Raw genomic sequence first — 25,276 nt, forward strand, 5'->3', positions numbered from 1 at the left:
CTATAAATGTAAGCTTCGGGGAAATTTATCAGAAAACGCGTTTGGAAACAGTTCTTTGAAATTTGAACAAACAAGTATCATGAAGTTGACCGTTAGAATTAAGGAACGTGTATCGAAAGTGTCAACGACATGCCCATTAAACATGCAGAGTTTGGTGACCGGTTAGCCGCAGGCAACTTCTGCATATTGCGTTGGTGGATAAGATTGTGTCAATTGTATAATAAAAATCCACTTTTCACATCCCCAAAGGACACTATGATAAGTGTGAGCATGGGAATATATACGATATATTATCGTGGTGTGAGGGATCGCTGCAAATAATCCCTCTTGGATTACGTAACAGGCTGACTGATAGACAGGTGTGATTATTACAGGGACGACAACGACGAGTTGGAACGTTCAAGCGTTTATTTGCCGACTTAGTTTTCGTACAAAACCCAACAGTCCCTACATTCTCTTATCTCCGTACCAATCACGCATTTGTTCGTTTTCGTTACATTGCCTTTTGAGTGATTTCCAGAATTTTCCAGTCTGATTTGTGATTCCACCATTCTATATTTCTAAGAATTTTGTTTTCAGTTAAAAACCTAAAATATTTTTACATCACATTAAATTTGGATGGTATCCATAACTTGGTAGAAGAAGAAACGTGGTAGAAATTGCAAATTGATTGTGAAATTAACCAATCAAATAAAACTACATGCGACTTTGATATTTTTCATTTCTTTCCCTACTTCCTCCCATTTCTTCACTTGTTGACTCATCAGGAAATTGAACTTTCACTCAATAGCTCGATAAGTTTTTACTTATTTGATTCTACTTCACTTATCGCTTGCAATTAATGAAAGTGTAAGCCATCAACTTAAAAACACTATGATGAATCCAATCCGTCAGTGACGCACCAGCAGCCATCTCATACCAGTGTAAGGTACAATCACACAGGACCGCTGAATCACGCACTTTAGCCTTTCAATCAAGACACGGAATCCCGAGAAGTGTTTATCAAATATGTCGCGATTAACTTGATGAACGAGGATGTGATTTCCAAAAAGAAAACCGAAAAAGTCCAATATAACATGCTTCTGATTTCAAATGGAGAAATTCATTACTTTACAAAAGGAATGGTCTGTTGATCTTATTCAGTTGCTGTTGTACAACACGGCAACATTAAAGAATGCTCACGGCTAGAAAAAGGTAAAGATTTATATTTTCACCGCGTACAATTAAATAGTTTTATCATTATCTTAACACCTACACGTAATTAGTAAGAATGAGTTTTCCGAAAGTCTCCCAACAAAATGAGCCCCACCCCGCCAGAGCTACCGTTTTCTGATTGCTATTTAATACCGTGTACATACAGCATTTTTAACATACAGCAGAATAAACAAATAAAAGAAATCTTTGTCACAAGCAAGATAAACCAATGGAATTTGATATAAAAAATCTTTATTTTACATCCTGTACACACAGATATGAACAAAATGCAATCCATAAAAACAACTTATACAGGAAAAATGATATGTCTGAATTTTAGCATGCTTGTTTCAATCTTTCAGTTCTTTTACTTGTGGACAAGTAGGTTGTTTCTAGAGGCATTCGATTCCTGTGGTAAGATGTTCGTGATAATTCCACGTTGGTTTAATTAGTGTATATACACGTAGTTCATTAGTTTTATCGCACCACACAGGTTTCATTACCACATATTTCTCCTTTGCCTACTGATTGCGGATTACAGGTAGACGGTCGTTCACCTTTACGTCTGGTGAAATAGATCTTTGCCTTGGTCAGATGAAGAGGCTATATCAAAGCAGAAAGCTTTCAACAATCACCACACATGCTTCTGCCATAACTCTCGGTCTTTTTACAGTAAAGATGGTGCACAATCACGTCTTAACATTCACAAAAAATATCCAACTAGAGACTTCCAATACATATAATGTACATAGTTTCAAATTAAAAACAACATTAGTATTAATTGAAATGGACGGATTTCTTTATTTGATAATGCATCGAACATCTTTGCAAATAAAAAAAAACATGTAGCTCGTTTCTCAGAATATCCTCCTCACAGCAAAATTCACAACTTTATGATATCATATAAAGCTTTTCACCCGCTGGTCACCTGCTAAAAAGCTTTCAACGCCTAGCCTTCTAAATACAATAATACCTGATGCAAAACAGGGTTATGTAAAAAGTTAATTTTAATAGGAGAGAAGAGACATATGGTATCCTTTCTTCTACCATAATCTATGATCCACTCCTTTTGTCTCATGACTTTGCAACCTTTTTTTTTCAAATCTCTGATATTGTGTTCAAAAAGAAGTGCTCTTTTGGCGCCATCAGTCTTCTCCCTCGTCAGGATTCATGTATTTGTTCAGGTCCATGACATCTTTCAGTTCCTCGCTCTTCACCATCTCTGAACACATGGGGCAGTTCTCTTCTGTCTCCAGTACACTAAAATAAACATGTGGAAATTATTTGGTAGATAGACAAATTCATAGTTCAGCTATTATTTAAGAGCCAAGTAATAAGCACTCCCCTCAACGTGGCCAGTAAACAGGATTATTGGTGATCTGTCCAAACAATGGAATTCAGAAAGTGAACTGGTGAAAGGGGTTGTCCTGTACTACTAATGCACGGCTCATATTTGATGTATTTCTTTTCAAAACAGCCTATGTGGTAGAGAAAATCAACAAATTAAAAAATAGCACTTTCACTCCAAAAAACGCTGATGTGGCATCTTCAGCAATATGACTAACTTTTTCTGAAGACAAATAATGAAAATTACATGGAATTATTAAAACGACCAGTTTGATATAGTCATTTTCAACCAGATTCTGGCTAACAGGGCATATAAACGTAATAACCACTGAATTGTAGGCACACATGCCAGAAGGTACACAGACAAAAGGAAAGACAGACAGACACTTAGACAGACAGTGAACATACCTAAGAAACTCATCCTTGAGAGCAGGGAAATCACACCTGGGGCATGCTGTCACATTGTCCTTCGTCATGTGGCGTCCCTGCAAATATTCACGATAATTAGGCCATTTAGCTTTGAATGTACAACTTTTATCTTATTATCATCTAGATATAGAACCATCCCAACTATTGTTGCTTTGCCAGAAGTTTTTCCATTTTATCTGATGATTTTGAAGGTAGGTTCTATCAAGTTGAAAAAAAAAAACTGACTGAATGAAAAGGTAAGTCAACTCACAGTAATGATACAGTATGGAATGTTATTCTTGCAGTTGGGGCAGACCAGCTCTGTCTCTGCCTGGGCGTACCCACACTGGGGACAGGGGGTCGTGGGCTCGTCTTCCTCTGTTTTATCAGGTTTTCTGTAAAACATAATGTGATCAGTTTCTTTTAGCTGCCTATATAAAACACAAATTTAGGATATCATATATCATAACAAAGCAGCTTACATGCCATAAGATGATGGTTTCACAAAGCCCTTCCTAAATTATACAGGGTGCAGCAAGGTGCTTAATTTTTTTTTTTTTAAACCCATGTGAAACAGTCCGGTCATCTGACAGGGTTGAATAAATAAATAAATAAATAAATAAATAAATAAATAAACATTTGAGATCACTCAAGGAAATATATTTATTACAAGATTAATAAAAAAGTTATATGTGTCTTTGAATGCATGTACTTTTTTCATACTTTGAACCTCTGATATTATATATAAGATTCATTCCACTTTTCTTCTTGCATTTGACAAAACATCCTGCTCAGTGTTTATTTTAACTCAAATCCACAAAATGATACCACCTGCATTAGGACTGAGAGAAATTCACACTTTCCGAGGCATCAATTTTCCTGTTTCCCGTTTTTCACACTCTGAGACATCAATTTTCACTTTCTGTTTTTCACACTTTCGAAGACACTTTCAATTTTGACTTCCCGTTTCCTGTTTTTCACTCAGCTCCTTAAAACACTATCTCTTGAATCTTGTGCACCACTTACCTCACTATCTGTTCTATTTTCTTCTTGTATTTCACATCTATCTGGTTTCTGTACTCTGGTCTCATCAGCATGGCTGCATAGCTGAAGCAGGAATTCTTCAGTCCTGCCTTGTGGCACTCTATCACAGTGGACGTGAGAATCTGGACAATATCTGAAAATACAGAACTCAATTCATTTACAACTGAGAACTTGAACTTTCAGATATTCATATCTTTGAATTCTACACTGGTCAATGATACAATCTTAACCAATATTAACAATTATTAAATGACTTTTATCTAAAAATATATGTTATTACTTAAACCAAACTGCTACTTTTAAATGGGAATAAGAAACCCCAAGTTGTCATCAGTCAAATTTTTAAGCAATTTAAAGATGCATTCAAGGTCAAATTTTGCCACAAACTAATTCATTTCAATTACTCCAATTAACTGAAGAAATACTGTCAACTGAAATCGGCCATAATTAATATTAAAGTTAAGACTTCTACTTACGAGAGGGAAATTTGCTGATGTTATTGGCCACACGTATCAACATCCTGGCCCCTTTGAGATGGTCCCCTCTCTTAACATGAACCTGAGGCCAGACACAGTAACATGTTTAATAAAAGGTCCCTTAGTTAAGACATATATACATTATATATTATATAAAGTGTAGCCTAAGATGACACAGGAATCACTCATTACATGACCACACAAACTCTACAGACATCATTCTAGGCTGGTCAAGTGGCAACACATTCACACCTACATCTAACTCTGCAATAATATTTTTCATAACGTTCATAATTTCAATCAATTCAGTCTTCAATATGTTAACAAGCTTCCCAGAGCTGATATATTATGCTTCTGTTTATTAATTATTCAAAATAAAATATAAAAAATTTCAGCAAGTACAAATAATTTCAGCAAATACATTATTAGAGCAAAAATTAAATGTAGATAATTTACTGCCCAGGAAACCTATCCAGTGTAAACTATGTGCCCTGTCACTGTTCATTCAGGTATGTTGAGGTCAAGTTCTTACCTTTGCCAGTATATAACTGTGAAGAATCATTAAGTTATGAGCCATTTCTGATGGGATCTTGATTTTCTGCTGCTTCAGTTCCTGGTACATGCTGAACAGAACATCATGGGCATCTCGGTAGTTTCCTGACAAAAATAAATAAATAAATAAATAAATAAATAAATAAATAAATAAATAAATAAAGTCCAGTTAAAGAAAACAGGCAAAATGTAGTGCTGTTACATCTTTGCCATTCCCAGTACTATATCATGACACCACTTGACAACATCTCTTTCTGCTTATTAAGCTCATATCTGCAGGCAATGTGAAAACTTGATTCAGTCTAAGTCATATCTCTTGAGATTAGAAAGTGACCTAAATAACCAAATGCTAGGGTGTGACTGGCCAGGAAAAAAAAGGAAATAGAATTAGAAACAGGAAAGTACAATGAACCATATTTGTAATGCCACTGACAGCTGATGCATGCATGGGTTCTTACCAGCATTCTGCTCCTCCCTGGCTATGATAATGGCTGTTCTGGCAGCCTCCCTGAACTGTTTCAGTGCCATATACAGGCGGAACAGGTACTTGCTGGCCTGGAATGGGACAAATAGGAATGCATGAGATATAACTGGCATTGATATTAATAATATTAAATACTCTCTGTGTTGAAATAATGTTTTCAATCATGCTGTTAGACTTCTTCAGAAAAGAAATCGTGTCTTGCAAAATATCATAATTATCATAAGAAGACAGTGAAGTCATGTCAAAAAACATTATATCTTAGTTTAAAGTAATGTAATATGAATTGTAAGACAGTCAATGAAAGTCTGCCTCACCTTTAAGTTGCTTTTATGTAGTAATTTTGAAGAAACACCCAAGAACATTAAGGACATTTAGTGAAAAAACCAATCTAGATAGACAGTCATTTACCTTGGGCACACCATCTGTTTCTCCCAGTAGATAATCAAACAGCTGATGGGTGAGAGCGTCATCATTGGCCTGCCCCACTGTCTCTATGGCCATCCCTATTGCCTTACTATCATCACTGTTAGAACAGCGCAGGAAATGTTTGAGAGCCTAGAAGACAAAGAAGATAAGGAAATCATTTATAAACATTATTATTACACTTAAGTGGTGTCCTGCAGAACAACTAAGTACATGCATTGCGTTAAAAAACTAAGAAATTTAATCCCATTTTTTTTTTGACCTACTTAAAAGTAATCTTTCCTTTCTACTTAAAAGATACATTGATTTCGCACAAGAAATAAAAATGAGTTGTGTGTATTTATGACCTTAGTGCGTGCGTGTGTGCGTGCATGTGTGTGAGAGACAAAAAGCAAGCATGTATTTGAGCAGGAACAGTGTCTACCAAATTCTTACCCTTCCATATTGGGCACACAAGAAGAAAAACTTCCCAGCCAGGAAGTGGTTCTTTTCATTCTCAAAGTACAGGGCAATACTCTGGTAGTCCTCTGCAGTGGCATCAGAGCCTGGAATATACATATTCTAAATTACTTTGTCACATATTTAGGTTTCTTAAACCTTCTGTTCATTTTTTAAACATTTTTTACTTAAACAACCCGTTCAAAAATAAATAAATAAATGGAATATGAAATAATTCATAAACTTAAGCTACCTTAAACTAAGTACACCTACAACCAGCAATTGCATCCTTACTCTTCCATTTCACCACATCTCTTTTAAGGTGTAAATATCATCCAACAGAAAAGGAAACCTTGAATACCTATAATCTCTGCATACACTTCCATCTGATCATGTTGCTGTGCCAGCTGGAAGGCCTCATCATTGCACTTGGACATCACTAGGAACTGGATGGCAGACGCATAATCATTCAGCTTCAAGAAAAACCTGGATAGAACAAGAACCTGCTGTGTAATAAATGTAACACAAGTGCTATATTTCAAAATAACATTTAAAAATTACAATGAAATAAGATATTCTAATAATCAATGATTACAATAAGTAAAAACCTCATATGTCAAAGCAAACATATTGTTAGGATGCTGTAGCTAGTGGTATCCCAGTGACTTACTTAGCCACCATCTTGGCTCCCTCCACTGACTGTGTTTCCCTTACTATCCTCACTGCATCTTCTGGGTTCTGGAGGTGATCCAAGTTGATCCTAAAAATAATAACATCACACAGAGTAGAATTACATATCTCTATTATTACAGTCTGTGTCAAAATATTTCTTAGCCCGCAGGTCCTTTGAGTATAAAATTCTAAGAAGAAATAAGGTCCACTAGCTGGACAAATTCTTATACAAAATAGTTACACATTTTTCTTCTCAGCTTTAACTTGACTTGCATTTGGTGTGGGGACAAAAGTTGACACTAAGGACTGATATTAACAGGTAGCATGGTAGCAATAAACACTGAAAACTGGCAGAGAAAATATAAGACAACCCATGTATTGCTTTCAACTTGATGTGCAATATATTAATCAATAACTGGTCTTTATTGTAATGTTGTAAGATGACAAAAAGTACAAGTAGTGTGCATCTCAGGTTATCTCACACTAACAACTCAGGTGATAATTACAAAACAATTGCTTCAGAACAGTGGAGTACACCTTAGTTTTTATTACTCAGGGTTAAGGTGTTTAATACTAAAACCTCTTATCCTGGAACAAGTGTCATGGACATTGCAATTCACACCTGATATTTTGGGACCTGCTCAGTCACGGAGCATTCTAAGGGACTACACCAATAAGACAGATAATTAATTTTTAGTTGAACAAGTAAAGGCGATAGAGCCAGTTCTGGGATAACATCCTATATACACATCCGCAATCAATAATTCATTATCACTTGAGTTGTAAACTTGACTGAAACAGTTCTAGGCTGCACATCCTTTATATCTTAACCTTGACATCCTTGAAGTTATTCAATCCAGAGTATCATCAAGTACGTGTAACAGCAATAATTTAGTTTGCTATCTACCTGATGACACTGTCCCAGTCCTTGGCATTCTCATACGCCTGTGCTGCCTCCTTGTAGCGGCCATCTGCCTCCTTAGCCTTGGCATACTGGGCATGGATCTTAGGGGAGGTCACCTGGGGGAGCAGCTCACCAACCTTGGCCCTGGGGAGAACACAGTTCCACACATTTATCTGCCAGTTTTGCTACTTGTTTATTGTACTTCAGACCATTAAGTATAACACAGTTACTTTCCTATATCAGCCAGTGTTAGATACTAGTTTATTCAACTTGCAACCATTAAGTATAATATGTAAAAGAGAAAAGAATTAAAGTAAATATTATATTTACAACAGTAATTATTATAAACTGACATGAATCACATGCTTCCCTTTACCTCATCACATGTCCGATATAACCTGCTAGTTTACACTGACAGTAAGTTATTATCAGGATTTATTAGTAATAATGATAATAAAAAAATTGAAGAAGAAGAAGAAAGAGAACCACAATATGGTTAGTCATACTTCATATAGTATTTACTTTCTTTTTCGTGACAGTAATTCTATAGGTATTATGATAATAATAAACATCTTACCAGTTTTTGGACCTAATGTAGACAGCCGCAGCCTTGTCATAGTAACCACCTTTCTCATACAGCATAGCAGCCTCAGACCATTGCTATAATGATAATTTTAAATAAATATATAAATAAACAAAATAATAAAAATGAACAAAAATGAAAATTGATATTTTTTATATATCAAAAAAATGCTGCTTTGAAAAACGTATTGCAACTACCTGTGGTTTGACAAGGACAAGAAGTTTTAACGTACTCGTAAACATAATAAATTTTAAATTTTCTTTAAATTACCAAGCCATATTATCCCTTTTCCACCATATGTATGAACTTGTAATTTGCAAGTCATGCCACTGTAACAACTGAGCAACTGGTTTAATATAATATGTTAACTATTTAAATGCTGAATTCTCATAGAATACATAGTGATTAAAAAAGTAAAATATTGGGCTAATTCCCATACCTTCATGTTTTCCAATATCTGTGCACAATCCTTCTTCAGTGCTCTTCCTGGCATCTGTACAGCCATACCTACACCCCTGGAAATATATAGGAGAATATGATAATACAGACATAGTGCATATGTACAGCCATACCTACACCCCTGGAAATATATATATAGGAGAACATGACAATACAGACATAGTGCATATGTACAGCCATACCTACACCCCTGGAAATATATATAGGAGAACATGACAATACAGACATAGTGCATATGTACAGCCATACCTACACCCCTGGAAATATATATATAGGAGAACATGACAATACAGACAGTGCATATGTACAGCCATACCTACACCTCTGGAAATATATATAGGAGAACATGACAATACAGACATAGTGCATATGTACAGCCATACCTACACCCCTGGAAATATATATAGGAGAAAATGACAATACAGACATAGTGCATATGTACAGCCATACCTACACCCCTGGAAAAGTATAGGAAAATATGACAATATAGACCTAGTGCATCTGTACAGCCATACCTACACCCCTGGAAAAGTATAGGAGAATATGACAATATAGACCTAGTGCATCTGTACAGCCATACCTACACCCCTGGAAAAGTATAGGAAAATATGACAATATAGACATACCTCCTGATATCCCCAAGTCTGATGGACATCCTAGCCACCCCGGCAGCACAGTTCTCGTCATGTTCCCTGTACGCCTCCTCCTTGGTGATCCCCTTCTCATAGTGCATCAAGGAGTTGGTGTAATCCCCAGTGAACTCCAGCTGCTGGGCATACTCCTTGGAGATGAACGGGATCTGGTCGGGGGCCAGCGCCTTGGCCAACTGCAGTGCAGAGTCCCAGTGCAGCAGGTCCCGCCGCATCTGGAAATTGAGGAGATTTATTCATTAAGGTGAATTGAAGAAAAAAATACTGCAGCAATGTTAAGTTGAAGATTTTCACTTCCCAGGTTTGACAAATAAATTGAATAAAATATACCAAAGAGTGTGATGTTAAGTGAACACCCAGATCTAAAATTTAGTGATTAATTCATAAATCTGTTTCAACATATCACTTAAAATAATAATGATAATAATAATTTTTAAAAATAATGATGATAATAAAATAAATAATAATCATTAGTTACCTCTAGAGCAGCTTGAGGATTACTGGAGGCCAGAAACAGATCCTGAGCCCTGTTAAAGTCCTCAGTAAACATAGCTATGTAGCCAGCCAGCAGATTTCTGTCCTCAGAGTCCTTGATAGCCTGCAGTGACATCACCATCCCCACATCTCCTATCTGTCTGTACACACGCATGGCTGCAAGGGACAAGATTTAATCAGAATGTCATAGACATGTTTTGTTCTACCAAGGTGGCAAGGCAATTTCTTTAGCTCCTATTTGTATGCACACGGCTAGAAATGAAAGAAAGAACTTTGCTGGTTTCAGTGAAAATAATGGTTGAAATAGTTTAATATTGGTAGCATCATTTCTTAAACAACTGTTAGTGTGAACAAATACCCTTTGGTTTAGATAACTGTCTAAAATTCAGCAACATCATTTTAATGTTTTTTTTTACCAAAGTCTATCTCCAGATTATAGAGGGCAGCTCTGCCCAGGTCCAGCCAAGACTCTCTGGAGTCCAGGTGAGCACTGAGGGCCCAGGCGTCCTTGTATCTCCTCAGTTTTATACACTGGTCTAGAGCTGTCTTCACCTAGAACACACACAGGAAATGATAGCAGTGCCAGGTTCACATACTAGTGAATACTATAACCTTTGTGTAAGTGCACACACACACACCAAAGGACACCAGTAAGTTACCACAGAAGATGCTGCAGTGTTACGCCACTCTTTTACCAACAGTTATGTGAATACGTTTAGAATTTCATTCAGACTAGTTTGACTGAGGGCAAGATGAATAAGTCACCATCACTGTTTGTGACTTGATTCTATATCTAATGGCATTACATCACATTTTTGTTATCATTATTTATTTTTAATATGTATGATTGAAGAATATCTTTCCTCTCCTTTCGACAAAATTAGTTAGTACATATTCATACAGGCAATGTGTTGCCACAATTTCATCAATTTAGTAAACTGTAATAAGATCTTATATTTTATACAAAAATAACTTTCATTTCACTGATTAAAGTCTTCTGTGCATTAAAACATTTCAAGTAAGTAAAAGCCTGTGGTAGAAAAATATCATATGCAGATACAGATAATGTTATTAATACTAGTGGGAATGCAAGTAATAATTTCACTTACATCAGCAGGAGGCATCTCCTGTAGGTTTCTGCCATCAAAGCTGTGAGTGTCTAGGACCAAGTTAGAGGTCTTCCCACTCTGTGTCTGCAGGGTGACCTCTCCATTGTATAACAACATAGGCACCTGGCCATAGGGCAGCTTAGTGACCCCTACCAACTCACATACTGACTCTGCAATAGGATATAATATCACATTAGGGCAGCTTAGTGACCCCTACCAACTCACATACTGACTCTGTAATAGGATATAATATCACATTAGGGCAGCTAAGTGACCCCCACCAACTCACACACTGACTCTGTAATAGGATATAATATCATATTAGGGCAGCTTAGTGACCCCCACCAACTCACACACTGACTCTGTAATAGGATATAATATCATATTAGGGCAGCTTAGTGACCCCCACCAACTCACACACCGACTCTACAATAGCACAACTCACTATATATTTATCTCATTTTAGTTAGTGAATTTAAAGTTTATATAATTGTACAATCCAACTTTTTAGTTGCAATGAACATTATAAAAATATTATTTTCTGTTAGTTTCAAATAAAAATTGGTGTTAAAGACCAGCCTGTTGAAACCTTACATACACACTATATATAGTCACAGGTACCACATATTTAGTTTGGTAAAAAATACCCAATGTTTTCATCACAGTGTCATATGAAAAAAATAAAAAAAAAAAAACTCAAAATAACCTATAAAAAAGTGACTTTGACTTTTTGAAATAATATAAAGAGCAAAAAATTTAAACTTCATATACATTTTACATTTGTGCAAAATAAAATGCATCATCCACCTTACCATTGACTGTTTCTCTGCAGTAAACATTTGTGTACAATTTCTCCTCATCAAAGGCCACAAAAATTCCCTACAACAAAAATAAAAGATTTGCACAGATCATCAAGCACACTTTGTGAAAGGAAATGTTTTTTAAAGTTGTAAAATATTTTATGGAAAGCTGTTACATATGGCATCAGGACACTATAAAATGGATCCCTCCTCTTCCTGCGATGAATTTATAATGATCATTTTAAAAATGAACAATGTGCTGAGAATTTCAAAAATATGATAAGAAGATATTATATTACAGTGAAATTTTTGATTTCATTGGACATTTCAATACATCATAAATCTATGCACTTTAAATGATAAAATAAAAATGATTAAATATCTGCAGTTAATATATCTAAAATACCTTGTCACTTAACCAATTTTCCCACAGGATGCCTTTGGTTGTTGGTGAGAAATCTGGTATTTCTACCACCTGGTCATTTACCTAGAATAACAAAACCATTGTATGAAAAATTAATCCTAAGATCAAGTAAACAGTTCAATAAACACTTTCTATACTGTAAACTGAAGTGCCATTCCGGACAAACTATTGCATTTGTTTTTTCTAGACTAAGTTGCCACCTCTTTTCATTTCAATCTCAATAATTCATTCTTTTATTTTAAGCAAAACTTGTAGGAAGCCAACATGCTGGACATCAAAACTGCATCATCTCTTCTTGTTTTTCATAAAACCTTGTAGACATATAATCACATAGATAGGGGCCATTAGCTAGTAAACAGATAAGATAAACTGCTCCCCACCATGCAACTTTCACAGTTCAGTGGGACATTATCATCAATTTCCGGATACAACTTACAGGGTTGTAAACAAAGCCATCACTCTTATCATCAATGAAGATGATTCTAGTTCCAGTGGGATCCACAAATATCTTCCTGATTCCCACCATGTGTCTGTACTCATTCACATACTGCCAGTCCTCAATGAAGAAGTAGTGGAGGCCCCCTGACTGAAATAACAGAAGACTCTAAGCTGGTATTTTATGGACATTTAATACCGTATTTGAGCTTTACCCTACAGATTGTGATTATAAATATCGACACATTATTTTTATACTCTGTTTAACAATTGGTACTTTTAAATTTGGCACAACATTATCTCCCAAAGTTCATTTTAAATATAGTAAGTGGAGAAAACACTTGCAAGTGATTTGCCTAAGAGGCAGTTAAAATCTGGCTCTAACTGGCTAAAAGGGCTGTTACTCTCCTGGTTTCTTAACTTTGAGAGACAGTCAAATGAAAGCATTCAAGTCTTTTCTATTTTCTATGTTATTCTTTGAAGAATTAGTGGAGCCCACCGAGTACTTATTTAAAATTGATATCTTAGCAACTGAATCATAAAATAACTAAATCTACATCTTGACAACAAAACGACCACTTGCTGTACAAAAGCAGATGTCAATATGACTTGTGACAAAGTGATACACATACTCAAGCAAACTGACCATTGTAAATTGACCACTTATGTAAAAAGAAGAGTTAATACAAGTGCCTGATAAAGAAAAAACATGTCTCTGCACTGCATGTAATAGTGACTAGCCCCATCTTTAACATACATTTAAAAATAGGATTGATAAAAAGCCACTGTGACCGTGTGATTTTATCTGAAGACTACTTGATGTGACAAAAGATGCCAAGAAAATTATGAAAATTAACAGAAAAGAACAAGACAGAAAAGCAATAAACCTTTTCCAGATTATACTTTACACAAAAATTAATATAAAAATAATTACCTCTCCCTTATTTTTCTGAGGAGGAGTAGGAAAAGACTTAAATATGTGGCATGGAAAGCATGTTACATCCCAATTAAAAATTCTTTGTAAATACCCCATATGGTTTTTGAACTCGAAATTCATCAGATGAACTACTGGTATTCTTTTCATCTAAAATTACAACTTTCTTTTTGTTAATCAAATTAAAAATTTTAAGGGCCTACTTACATCTGTCCCAAATATGAGGAATTCTGGGGTGAGGCAGTGACAGGTGATCTTGGTGTCAGCCTGGTCCTTGTCTGGGAAGAGGCGGGTCTCCCTGTCATCAGATGCACCCTGGTCACCCTCAATCTGGAACACAATCACAGGAATCTCAACTAACACAATCAAAGCAAGGGCAGCTCAAATAATGTCTCTACTCATTCAAGTTTTATTTTTGTTTTGTATTCACAGCAGAAGTTGTAGTTTAAATACAGTGTGTGTGTGTGTGTGTGTGTGTGTGTGTGTGTGTGTGTGTGTGTGTGTGTGTGTGTGTGTGTGTGTGTGTGTGTGTGTGTGTGTGTCAATGAGCTCGTATTATAACATTTCAAATTGGTTACAAAAAATCATACTGGCTTATTCATCAACAAGGCATAAATTTGCAGAATAAATGCCCCTAATTTTACAACTTAGTCTCTGTCTCCATAAAAGATAATTTCTTACCATGTGTAACTGCACTTTTCCCTCAAACCTGACAGCAGCATAGTCTGCATTCATCTTCAGAGACTGCACAGTGCCCAGGTATTCTCTGTCCTTTAACTTCTCAGGGGGAGCCCCAACTGGTAGAAGACAAACATATAAAGACATACTTTATAAATAAATAAAATAATATTAAAATGTCTAAAACAAGAATAAATGTATGTCCTAGTAATTTGTGAATAACAACAAAATATTCAATTTGTTCAACATGTCCAGGTTATCAAGTAGTATCTTAGTCTATCTAAATTATCATTATTATTGCTGTTGAATGTTTTTACCTTCACAATCCAAGACATAAAACCATGCCCTGTTAATACCTTCACAATCCAAGGCATAAAACCATGCCCTGTTATTACCTTCACAATCCAAGACATAAAACCATGCCCTGTTATTACCTTCACAATCCAAGACATAAAACCATGCCCTGTTATTACCTTCACAATCCAAGACATAAAACCATGCCCTGTTATTACCTTCACAATCCAAGGCATAAAACCATGCCCTGTTATTACCTTCACAATCCAAGGCATAAAACCATGCCCTGGTATTACCTTCACAATCCAAGACATAAAACCATGCCCTGTTATTACCTTCACAATCCAAGACATAAAACCATGCCCTGTTATTACCTTCACAATCCAAGGCATAAAACCATGCCCTGTTATTACCTTCACAATCCAAGGCATAAAACCATGCCCTGTTATTACCTTCACAATCCAAAGCATAAAACCATGCCCTGTTATTACCTTCACAATCCAAGGCATAAAACCATGCCCTGTTATTACCTTCACAATCCACGGCATAAAACCATGCCCTGTTATTACCTTCACAATCCACGGCATAAAACCATGCCCTGTTATTACCTTCACAATCCACGGCATAAAACCATGCCCTGTTATTACCTTCACAATCCACGGCATAAAACCATGCCCTGTTATTACCTTCACAATCCAAGGCATAAAACCATGCCTTGTTATTACCTTCACAATCCAAGGCATAAAACCATGCCCTGTTATTACCTTCACAATCCAAGACATAAAACCATGCCCTGTTATTACCTTCACAATCCAAGACATAAAACCATGCCCTGTTATTACCTTCACAATCCAAGGCATAAAACCATGCCCTGTTATTACCTTCGCAATCCAAGGCATAAAACCATGCCCTGTTATTCATGCCCACAGCCAGGTGATAGGGTCCTAGGCCAATGAAGGCTGGCTCCACATCAGCTGCCAGCACTATAGGGGCATCCTGGAGGACAGAGAAGGTATAGCAATAAGTTTCCAAATAAAAATTTTAACTCAGTAATCCATGAAAGAAAATGGAACAAAAAGCTACTTGCTGACTCCACAATAAAATATGCACATGCTCAAGAATTCAACTTACATCAAAAAAATAAAATCAAACTCACTGCATCACTTCAGAATCTAGATATGCCTTAAAGTCAGCATAAACAACATTAAACACAATATCTCTCATTTTTCAACACAACGAAAATGGCTTGTTTAAATCGCGACCCAACAAACTTTCAACTTATGCATAACATCAACTAATATCAGGCACATTTTCAAAAATGGTCAGTAACTTCGGCGAGAGATTCATCTGATTAAGTTACACATTCACACACCCACACGTATAAGTGCTTATCTATACAAATCTGTAAAATATTACTCACCCCGGACACATTATCCTGTACTGTCACCTCCAGCAGAGAAGTCAGGTAAGCCAGCCTGGTGTTATATGTATCAAACACCATGGGCAGCTTGGTCAGGTAAACATGGAGACTGCCCGCCTTGGTGGACACGGCCAGGAGCTGACCATCATCTGTCCAGTTAATTTGGCCCAGTTGACGCTCATCGTCCAGGTTCAGAATAGCATAGGTTTCCTTCAGGTCCGATAGTTCATGGATCTTCACACTGAAGATACACACATGGGCATGTATTATATATAATGGCAATTATACGAATTTTATCTTTTTGTAGAAAAGAAGCAGAAAATATATGTTCTTGGATTCAACTGATGGAGCTTTGAGTTCAATTGTTAAAAGATTAAAAAATACTTGTAATCTGCTTTGAGAATCAGGTACAAAATATTTAAAACTAATAAGAGAGACACTCCAAATAAACAAGATAAGACATTATTGAACATTTTTGCCAAGAGGAAAAAAATCAACATCCTCATCTACTCACATGTTGTCTCCACAAGAAGCAGCTTTGTTCAGGGACAGTGTGATGGCTATGGAGGTTAGGTTGTCTTTGTGGTTACGAGCCTGGAACAGCTCCTGGTAGAAATATTAATTAATGAATTTTACAATAGTTTAGTTCACGTTTAATAAATGAATATTTTAAAAAGTTCTTCAAATTTGTTGTCAAAGAAAAGAATTCAATGTGATTACTGCAGTGTAATTATTAACTTCAACATGTTTTTATGGCAAAATTACATATAAAGTTATCATCAAAATATTTAGACTAAATACAGCTAACAGATTCATTATTTATGACCATGGGGACAGTATAAATTCAGTCAAACATTAAACCCAGTGATTGTTCTAAGTATACAGTTAAAAAAATACCAATGAACAAGAAAACTGCATTACCACCTGCTAGCATAGGATGTGAAAAATGATATTTACCAAAATTCTGTCTCTGCGTAACAAAGTGTTAACTGAAATAAGCTCTACCTACCTGTCCAATCTCCTTCATATGTGTGGAGATAACTACAAAGAAACCCTGTGAGAAACCAATCATGATGTAGCCATCACCATACCTGAAAGAGTTTTGAAGTCATCTTAAAACACATCAGATAGGTCAACTGAATACCATGAATCCTAATAAAAAAGTTTGATAAAGGGCAACACTATGTGATGTCAGGACTTCCATTTTTAATGCAACAAAAGCATTTCAACATATTAAATATCAATAGTGATGCAATACAACCTTGAACTAGAGGATCAGAGAGGCGATACCGCCTCCGAATATTGTACCACCAGCTGGAGCAAGCGCATTCGTATAGAACCCCACATACACAAAATAAGGGACACAGCCACCAGTTTTGTGCTTGACAAGCTGTAAATATGCAATCAACAAGAATTTTTAAACTATTGCAAAAAATATATATGGTACAATCAAATTTAAGTTCTTCGTAAGGTAGGTCAAGGGTCAATTTCAAGGTCACAGTAAATTGCCAGTATATGACTTCCTATTCAAGTTCAAGAGTAACTATGGACCTATCTCTGTCAAGTTTGAAGTTAAAAGAGAAAGAAATTAGCAGAGTTCAGTTCATGATAAAAAGTAGGTCAAAGGTCAATTTCAAGGTCACATTTAGATTGCCAGTATATGACTTTCTATTCAAGTTCAATAGTAACTATGGACCTATCTCTGCCAGTTTTGGAGATAAAAGGGAAGCAAAATTTGCAAAGTTCAGTTTATGGTGAAAAGTAGGACAAAGGTCAATTTTTATGTCACATTTATAATGCCAGTATATGACTTCTATTCAAGTTCAATAGTAACTACGGACCTATCTCAGCCAGTTTTGGAGATAAAAGGAAAGCAAAATTTGCAAAATTCAGTTTATGGTGTAAAGTAGGTCAAAGGTCAATTTTAAGGTCACATTTAGATTGCCAGTATATGACTTCCTTTTCAAGTTCAATAGTAACTATGGACCTATCTCTGCCAGTTTTGGAGATAAAAGGAAAGCAAAATTTGCAAAGTTCAGTTCATGGTGAAAAGTAGGTCAAAGGTCAATTTCAAGGTCACATTTAGATTGCCAGTATATGACTTCCTATTCAAGTTCAATAGTAACTATGGACCTATCTCAGCCAGTTTTGGAGATAAAAGGGAAGCAAAATTTGCAAAATTCAGTTCATGGTGAAAAGTAGGTCAAAGGTCAATTTCAAGGTCACATTTAGATTGCCAGTATATGACTTCCTATTCAAGTTCAATAGTAACTATGGACCTATCTCTGCCAGTTTTGGAGATAAAAGGGAAGCAAAATTTGCAAAGTTCAGTTTATGGTGAAAAGTAGGTCAAAGGTCAATTTTGAGGTCACATTTAGATTGCCAGTATATGACTTCCTATTCAAGTTCAATAGTAACTATGGACCTATCTCAGCCAGTTTTGGAGATAAAAGGAAAGCAAAATTTGCAAAATTCAGTTCATGGTGTAAAGTAGGTCAAAGGTCAATTTTAAGGTCACATTTAGATTGCCAGTATATGACTTCCTATTCAAGTTCAATAGTAACTACGGACCTATCTCAGCCAGTTTTGGAGATAAAAGGAAAGCAAAATTTGCAAAATTCAGTTCATGGTGTAAAGTAGGTCAAAGGTCAATTTTAAGGTCACATTTAGATTGCCAGTATATGACTTCCTATTCAAGTTCAATAGTAACTATGGACCTATCTCTGCCAGTTTTGGAGATAAAAGGGAAGCAAATTTTGCAAAGTTCAGTTCATGGTGAAAAGTAGGTCAAAGGTCAATTTCAAGGTCACATTTAGATTGCCAGTATATGACTTCCTATTCAAGTTCAATAGTAACTATGGACCTATCTCTGCCAGTTTTGGAGATAAAAGGGAAGCAAAATTTGCAAAGTTCAGTTTATGGTGAAAAGTAGGTCAAAGGTCAATTTTGAGGTCACATTTAGATTGCCAGTATATGACTTCCTATTCAAGTTCAATAGTAACTACGGACCTATCTCAGCCAGTTTTGGAGATAAAAGGAAAGCAAAATTTGCAAAATTCAGTTCATGGTGTAAAGTAGGTCAAAGGTCAATTTTAAGGTCACATTTAGATTGCCAGTATATGACTTCCTATTCAAGTTCAATAGTAACTACAGACCTATCTCAGCCAGTTTTGGAGATAAAAGGAAAGCAAAATTTGCAAAATTCAGTTCATGGTGTAAAGTAGGTCAAAGGTCAATTTTAAGGTCACATTTAGATTGCCAGTATATGACTTCCTATTCAAGTTCAATAGTAACTATGGACCTATCTCTGCCAGTTTTGGAGATAAAAGGGAAGAAAAATTTGCAAAGTTCAGTTCATGGTGAAAAGTAGGTCAAAGGTCACTTTCAAGGTCATAGTAAGATTGCCAGTATCTGACTTCCTATTCAACTTCAATAGTAACTATGGACCTATCTCTGCCAGTTTTGGAGATAAAAGGGAAGAAAAATTTGCAAAGTTCAGTTCATGGTGAAAAGTAGGTCAAAGGTCACTTTCAAGGTCATAGTAAGATTGCCAGTATATGACTTCCTATTCAACTTCAATAGTAACTATGGACCTATCTCTGCCAGTTTTGGAGATATAAGGGACTAAATGTTATAATTTTGGAGTTACCATAATGTGCCTTAAATTTCGTACAGAAAAAATTAATTAAAATAAAGAAAATGTCATTTTGGTCAAATTTCTTGAAAAAGGAGGTGCTCTGAAGTTTCAGAAGTTCAAATTTGATGAAATAATGTCATTTTTGAACACAAGTTGTCTGCTTTGCCAAGCCTTATGTTTTATTTTTCCAGAGTTCAAAATTTATTATCCATTACCGTACTGCACATTTTGCTTTTACCACCAATATGTACTTTTTGATACAGCGTAACTCGAAAACCGTATGGAATACAAAAAAACCGAGACCACCTCCAGTGTTGGGCTTTACATGCTCTACAAAATGCAAAAAAGAATGGGTCTCTAGCATTAACGGTTCCCGAATTAGAGACAGTTTTCAGTTTCGGTATCTTATGGCCGCTACTCCCGTGAAAATGCACCGATTGACCCCAAATTCATGGAGATGAAAGATGACCTGAAGGGTAACACCTTCCAATAATATTATTGGTTAAGTCTGTGTGGTGTCTGAATAACAGGGCAAAAAAAATTTTTTTCGTAAAAAATTTCATTTTTTTGAAAATTTTGGCCCATTTGACCTTGAAGTAAAGGTCAAAGGTCAAATCCAAGGGTATATTTGAAATCTACACATATGACTTTTGGAAAGCCGTCTATAGAAATTTTTCCCATAACTCCTTCCGTAGGGTAGATAATTAGCATTTAATTTTGCCATTTTTAGACAAGGGTGCATTGCAATGAGTGCCACACCCAGACCCCAATACCGACAAAGCCCAAATTTTACGTGGAACGAGTTGAGATTATAGGTGACCTAAATCCATGAGGTGGGTACGGGGGCCCTTACCGTCTAGGAGGAGAAGCGGTAACGGTAGCCGTCCGGCGGAGCCGGCGGAGCCAACGGAGCCGGCGGAGCCGGCGGAGCCGGCGGAACGATCCGGACGGGACCGAAACCATGTGTACCGCCAGCGCTAACGCTGGTGGTACAATAATATTCCAATACATCTGTTCTAACAATTTTATTCAAGAGGGATATGCTTATATGTCACTTTCAATTCTTATACATCCTCACCATTTATAGGCCACAATGCTTCCATATCTCTGCTGAAATGCCAGCTCTATGGGATTCTCTGGATCATTGATGTTGTATAAATACAAAGTCTTCCTGCCAATTACTATGCTAACCTGTAATATAATAACCCAAATTATGAAAGCTGAATTAGCCCCACCCCATTCCTTCTCCCATCAAGCTCTTTTATTATGATGGGAATCATACCAGACAGCCTAAATCATGGCTCTTGACACCATGTGATGTCGTAAGTGACTATAAAACATGCATGATTCTGAGCAGTGGGTGGCTTTCACTTTTTTGTAAATTTTTTGCTTCACTATTTAGCACATAGTATATGGTACATATCTGACTGTTGAGGTAATGAGTTATATGAATGTCCTGTCACCCTTTCCTTGCTTAAAATTGCTTGTACTTTTGGATGTAATGATCAAGAAACTTTTCAGCACTTTCAGCTTACATTATTGCTCCAATTGCTCTCCAGGGACAAGTTCGGAAATATTAGTGATAGAAACCTACCGTGTTATCCCCCATCTGACTCCTTTCATCCCCCTTCATCTCAGAGAACTGGATGTCACTGGGCTCAGCACGGAGGTTGGTCTGGCGTATGGTGTCCCCCTCAGCGTTACTGATGGTCAACGTGTTGTCCTGGCTGCCCAGGGCCAGCAGGTTCTGACTACTCCAGGCCCCACACGTGATCTTCTTAGTGTGCTTGCCCAGGATGGGGATTTTTCTGAAACCATATAAAGATATCAGCTACGTTTGCCAAGATGTGTCAGATTAACTCAGGGATGAGACTTCCACTTAGTGAAAAGGTCAGAAAATATGGCGTGGGGTCCAGGCCAATGATATTTTTGGCTCCCCAAGAGTCGTAAATCTGCTTATAGTCAGAAAAATCTTATCCCTGTTAACTATCAGTATTAAACTTTCAAATGAATGATATTTTTCACTAAAACAAAAGTCCCAGTGTACTTGATGCTGTTGTTTAAGGATTACCGTATATCTTGAGATTTTGCAGCTTATTGTGATGCCTCACCTTGATGTCTGATGATTGTATATCATCAAGTTTCCTTTGGCCGTTCCTATGGACAGCTGTTGACCTGTCTTTGACCACAGCAGGAAGGTTAGACTGTCCCTAGAAAAGTATAAGACATTTCCTGTCTTTTAAGTCATTTCAATTATAAAGAACATTAAAATGCCATTCCACTTTCTATAAACATATACATAACTAATAATAACATTCTGGACACCAATACTTTCAACAAATCACAATTTAATTATCTTTAAATTATATGCAAAGCAGTAACAGCCAGTAACTTGAATGATTAATCAAATAACATTTAAGTTTTCAAAATAATGTATCATATTTTAATTATCAGTTTTTCCTGTATTTTAGACTGTAAAGTCTATTGAACATATTTTGAATATAGACTCTAAATATTAATAATAAGAAGAAGAGGAAGAAGAAGAAGAGGAAATAAATATAACTAGATGGTTGCCTATAAACCCACCTGAGTCCACTATCCAGCTGTGACAGTCTCGCTGAATTGGCGTTCCACAGGAACACAACACCCGTCTTGTCATTAATGATAGCAAGGACGTCACCATCCACATCCCAGCCAAACCCAGTACACAAACTTCAATGAAATAGAAAAGGCAAGAATGTCAGTGATCTTATGTGAATCTGAGCTTAATGAAGAAATGCATCTAGAACTTCATACAGGCAGAGATTTTTAATGTGAAAAAAATTTTTTTCTTACATTTTTAGAAATATAAAATATAAATGTGGCTATTATTTTTCATCATTATCCCTCTAACAACTCTCTCTCCCTTTAAAAATTACTTTTAAATTGACTAATTACCCAGGGAGGTTTATTTCTTCTCTAAGTTCTCCATGACGGTCAAAGATCCTCACATTGTGATCAAATCTGAAATAATCATTTGACAATTTATAAAAGCAAGAATCAATCATACAGACAAAAGCTGAAATGGCAGATTTAGTGGCTTAATTAAATGGCTTAATTATGTATGGAACCATTCATTCAATAACTTCCTAATATTTTTTTCTATTTTACAAATAAATAAATAAATATGCTTTACTAGATGGAATATCTAGTTAATGAATCTTCTTTTATACTGTATTGCTTTCTAGAATATAATACAGAATTATATTATAACAAGCAAGATTTGCCATGCAAGCCATATTTTACTCTAGAACTATTTTAATTACCCTGTAGTGGCCAAATAATTCCCCAAAGACCTCTGCCATTGGTAAAATATCCCCCCTGGTCCATGAGTCTTCTCATTCAGGGTAAATACTCGCTGAAATTAAAATTGAAGAATATAAAATGGACAAAACAAATGCAGATCGCCTCCTGAACTTGTACAAGTCAGTCGTTAATTTTCAATTTTTATTTTCATTCACTTAATGGAGTGGGTTTAGTCATCTAAATGTCTCTTTCATTCAAATAAATTAATTTTGCAATTTTACTTGCCTGAAATGACTTCAGCTCTTGTTAACTTAAATGGATTTGAAGTTTCCAGTAAAACAGCAAAAAAGTGAATTCCCAAAGTAATATGAAAAGCAGAGACATTTATCAAAGTCGCCACAAAAATGAATAAAAAATAAAATGAAAAAAATTAACAAAGACTTATGATCATAAGTTGGAAAGGAGCACATTGCACTTGTTAAACTGCAGCATACTGCATAAAGATTACAATTACGTCCTCTGTGTGTGTGTGTGTGGGTGGGGGGGGGGGGGGGGACTATTTTCAACTTTTTTCTGCCGTGCGGACCTGTCACCACTTGTGTTCACTTGTATAAATAGGCCTTAGTTTGTGACTTATTTAAGTGAGTGCTTAAAACTTAATTCACTTTTTAATTATCAGATTGGAAACCCTAAGTTATCGCATTTGCCATTTGATTTGGCTTTGGGTTTGAAGGGCCGGTCACATTACTTGACCTGCAAATGCATAAATAAAAACCTTAACGTTGCTACACTTTCTGCATAATAGCACTTCAGTTCACTTACCTTCATATTCAAATGGTTAACTAAATGAAATCTCTCGGTTCTTGTCTTAAAATGTCAAAGCATTATTCTCCCAGCAACCAAAACAATTTACGAAGAGGAATTTTTCGCGCATACTCAGTCCAATATTTCCCACAAACCATTGCAGTAATTGCTATTTACCGAACAATAGCCTCGTTATGATTCAAATTATTAATGACGTAAAGTAGAGCGAAGAAGAGACTACAACCTGCACATATTAGGAGCAAGGGGATAACTGGGGGGGGAGGGGGGGGAGATTATAGGAGAAGGGTGTTCAAGTACTAAAAGTCAGTTAGGTAAAAATACGTAGCTGATGGGTAATATTATAAAAAGAAAAAAGTGCACTCACTTATGTTTGCTTATAGAAATTAAGGCTGAAACTTTGATAAGATCTTTGTAGATTAGTGAGCCAGCAGATGTCAAGTCATGTTCACATTTTAGTGCTCAATAAACATTATTATTATTATTATTATTGTTATGTTCTTCATGTGCCATTTTGAGGAGCTTGGAACACAAAGCAATTTTCATTGGCCCCTGCTCTTGTTCTGCAAATGACATCTTCCAAAGAAAAGTGAGCTTAATATTCATGGATCAAAACTAAGTACAATATGTCGATTATGTATGTTTCAAAGGAACTAAATCAAACTCAGTTTTGTTAAATAAGATATATATTACAATTCAACTTTGTATTACTGCACTACAATATCATTATAATATATTGTACTAGTATCACAGCCTCACAGCTCTGTACATAGGGTTAAAAGATAAGTATTTTCTGCAATAATTACACTTTTGAATGTCTAAAATTTTAGAGCATATTAGTTAATAGTACATCATACATGCTAGGTTTATTTAATTATTGATATTACAGGGAGCCACAATCAATTCTAGCCTCACAACAAACTATGATTTAACTATCTAAAAATATTAATTTACTCAACATTCACTCATTGCAGTACAGTCTTTGGTGTCTTACTTTCATTCGTCAAATATTGTATAAATTTTCATTGTGGATTCAAACAATGTGAGAATTTTTATCTTTTTTCAGCAGTACACATTTTCTAAAGTGTAAACTTTATCATCTTTGGTGCAATTTTCACAATAACATGGTTAATCATTTTAAATCAAAAATATTTCAAGCAGTTCATAATCTATGTTCCTCCTGTAAAGTCATAACAGGTTTTCAAACACATGTTAGCCAACTCTGGTAATTGAGCTCTCATAAATTCTTAAAGACAATATGAAGGTAAATTATGAAAGCATACAAATATTACCAATCAAGATATCAAGA

At 35.8% G+C, this 25,276-nt stretch overlaps 1 protein-coding gene across 1 annotated transcript; it reads right to left on the reverse strand.

Annotated features, from left to right (window-relative positions):
- Positions 1–1,429: 1,429 nt before the first annotated feature.
- Positions 1,430–24,123, reverse strand: LOC106178847 (WD repeat-containing protein 19). The gene is made up of 34 exons (XM_087007659.1): positions 23,968–24,123; positions 23,166–23,257; positions 22,798–22,863; positions 22,447–22,572; positions 21,972–22,070; positions 21,455–21,668; positions 20,939–21,051; positions 17,233–17,314; positions 16,738–16,829; positions 16,224–16,464; positions 15,685–15,799; positions 14,513–14,628; positions 14,039–14,161; positions 12,899–13,048; positions 12,445–12,525; positions 12,051–12,117; positions 11,239–11,408; positions 10,546–10,681; positions 10,113–10,285; positions 9,611–9,849; positions 8,965–9,040; positions 8,520–8,602; positions 7,946–8,086; positions 7,037–7,126; positions 6,728–6,852; positions 6,364–6,473; positions 5,914–6,060; positions 5,480–5,576; positions 5,002–5,126; positions 4,470–4,551; positions 3,976–4,126; positions 3,221–3,344; positions 2,950–3,026; positions 1,430–2,454 (listed from the first exon to the last, which is right to left on the reverse strand). The coding sequence occupies exons 1-34, from the start codon at positions 23,971–23,973 to the stop codon at positions 2,340–2,342; spliced, it is 4,044 nt and encodes a 1,347-aa protein (XP_086863785.1). The 5' UTR covers positions 23,974–24,123; the 3' UTR covers positions 1,430–2,339.
- Positions 24,124–25,276: the final 1,153 nt, after the last annotated feature.

This window comes from Lingula anatina, chromosome 3 (genome assembly GCF_051362555.1).
Source record: "Lingula anatina isolate TDL-2025a chromosome 3, LinAna3.0, whole genome shotgun sequence".
In the NCBI taxonomy this organism is placed as follows: domain Eukaryota; kingdom Metazoa; phylum Brachiopoda; class Lingulata; order Lingulida; family Lingulidae; genus Lingula; species Lingula anatina.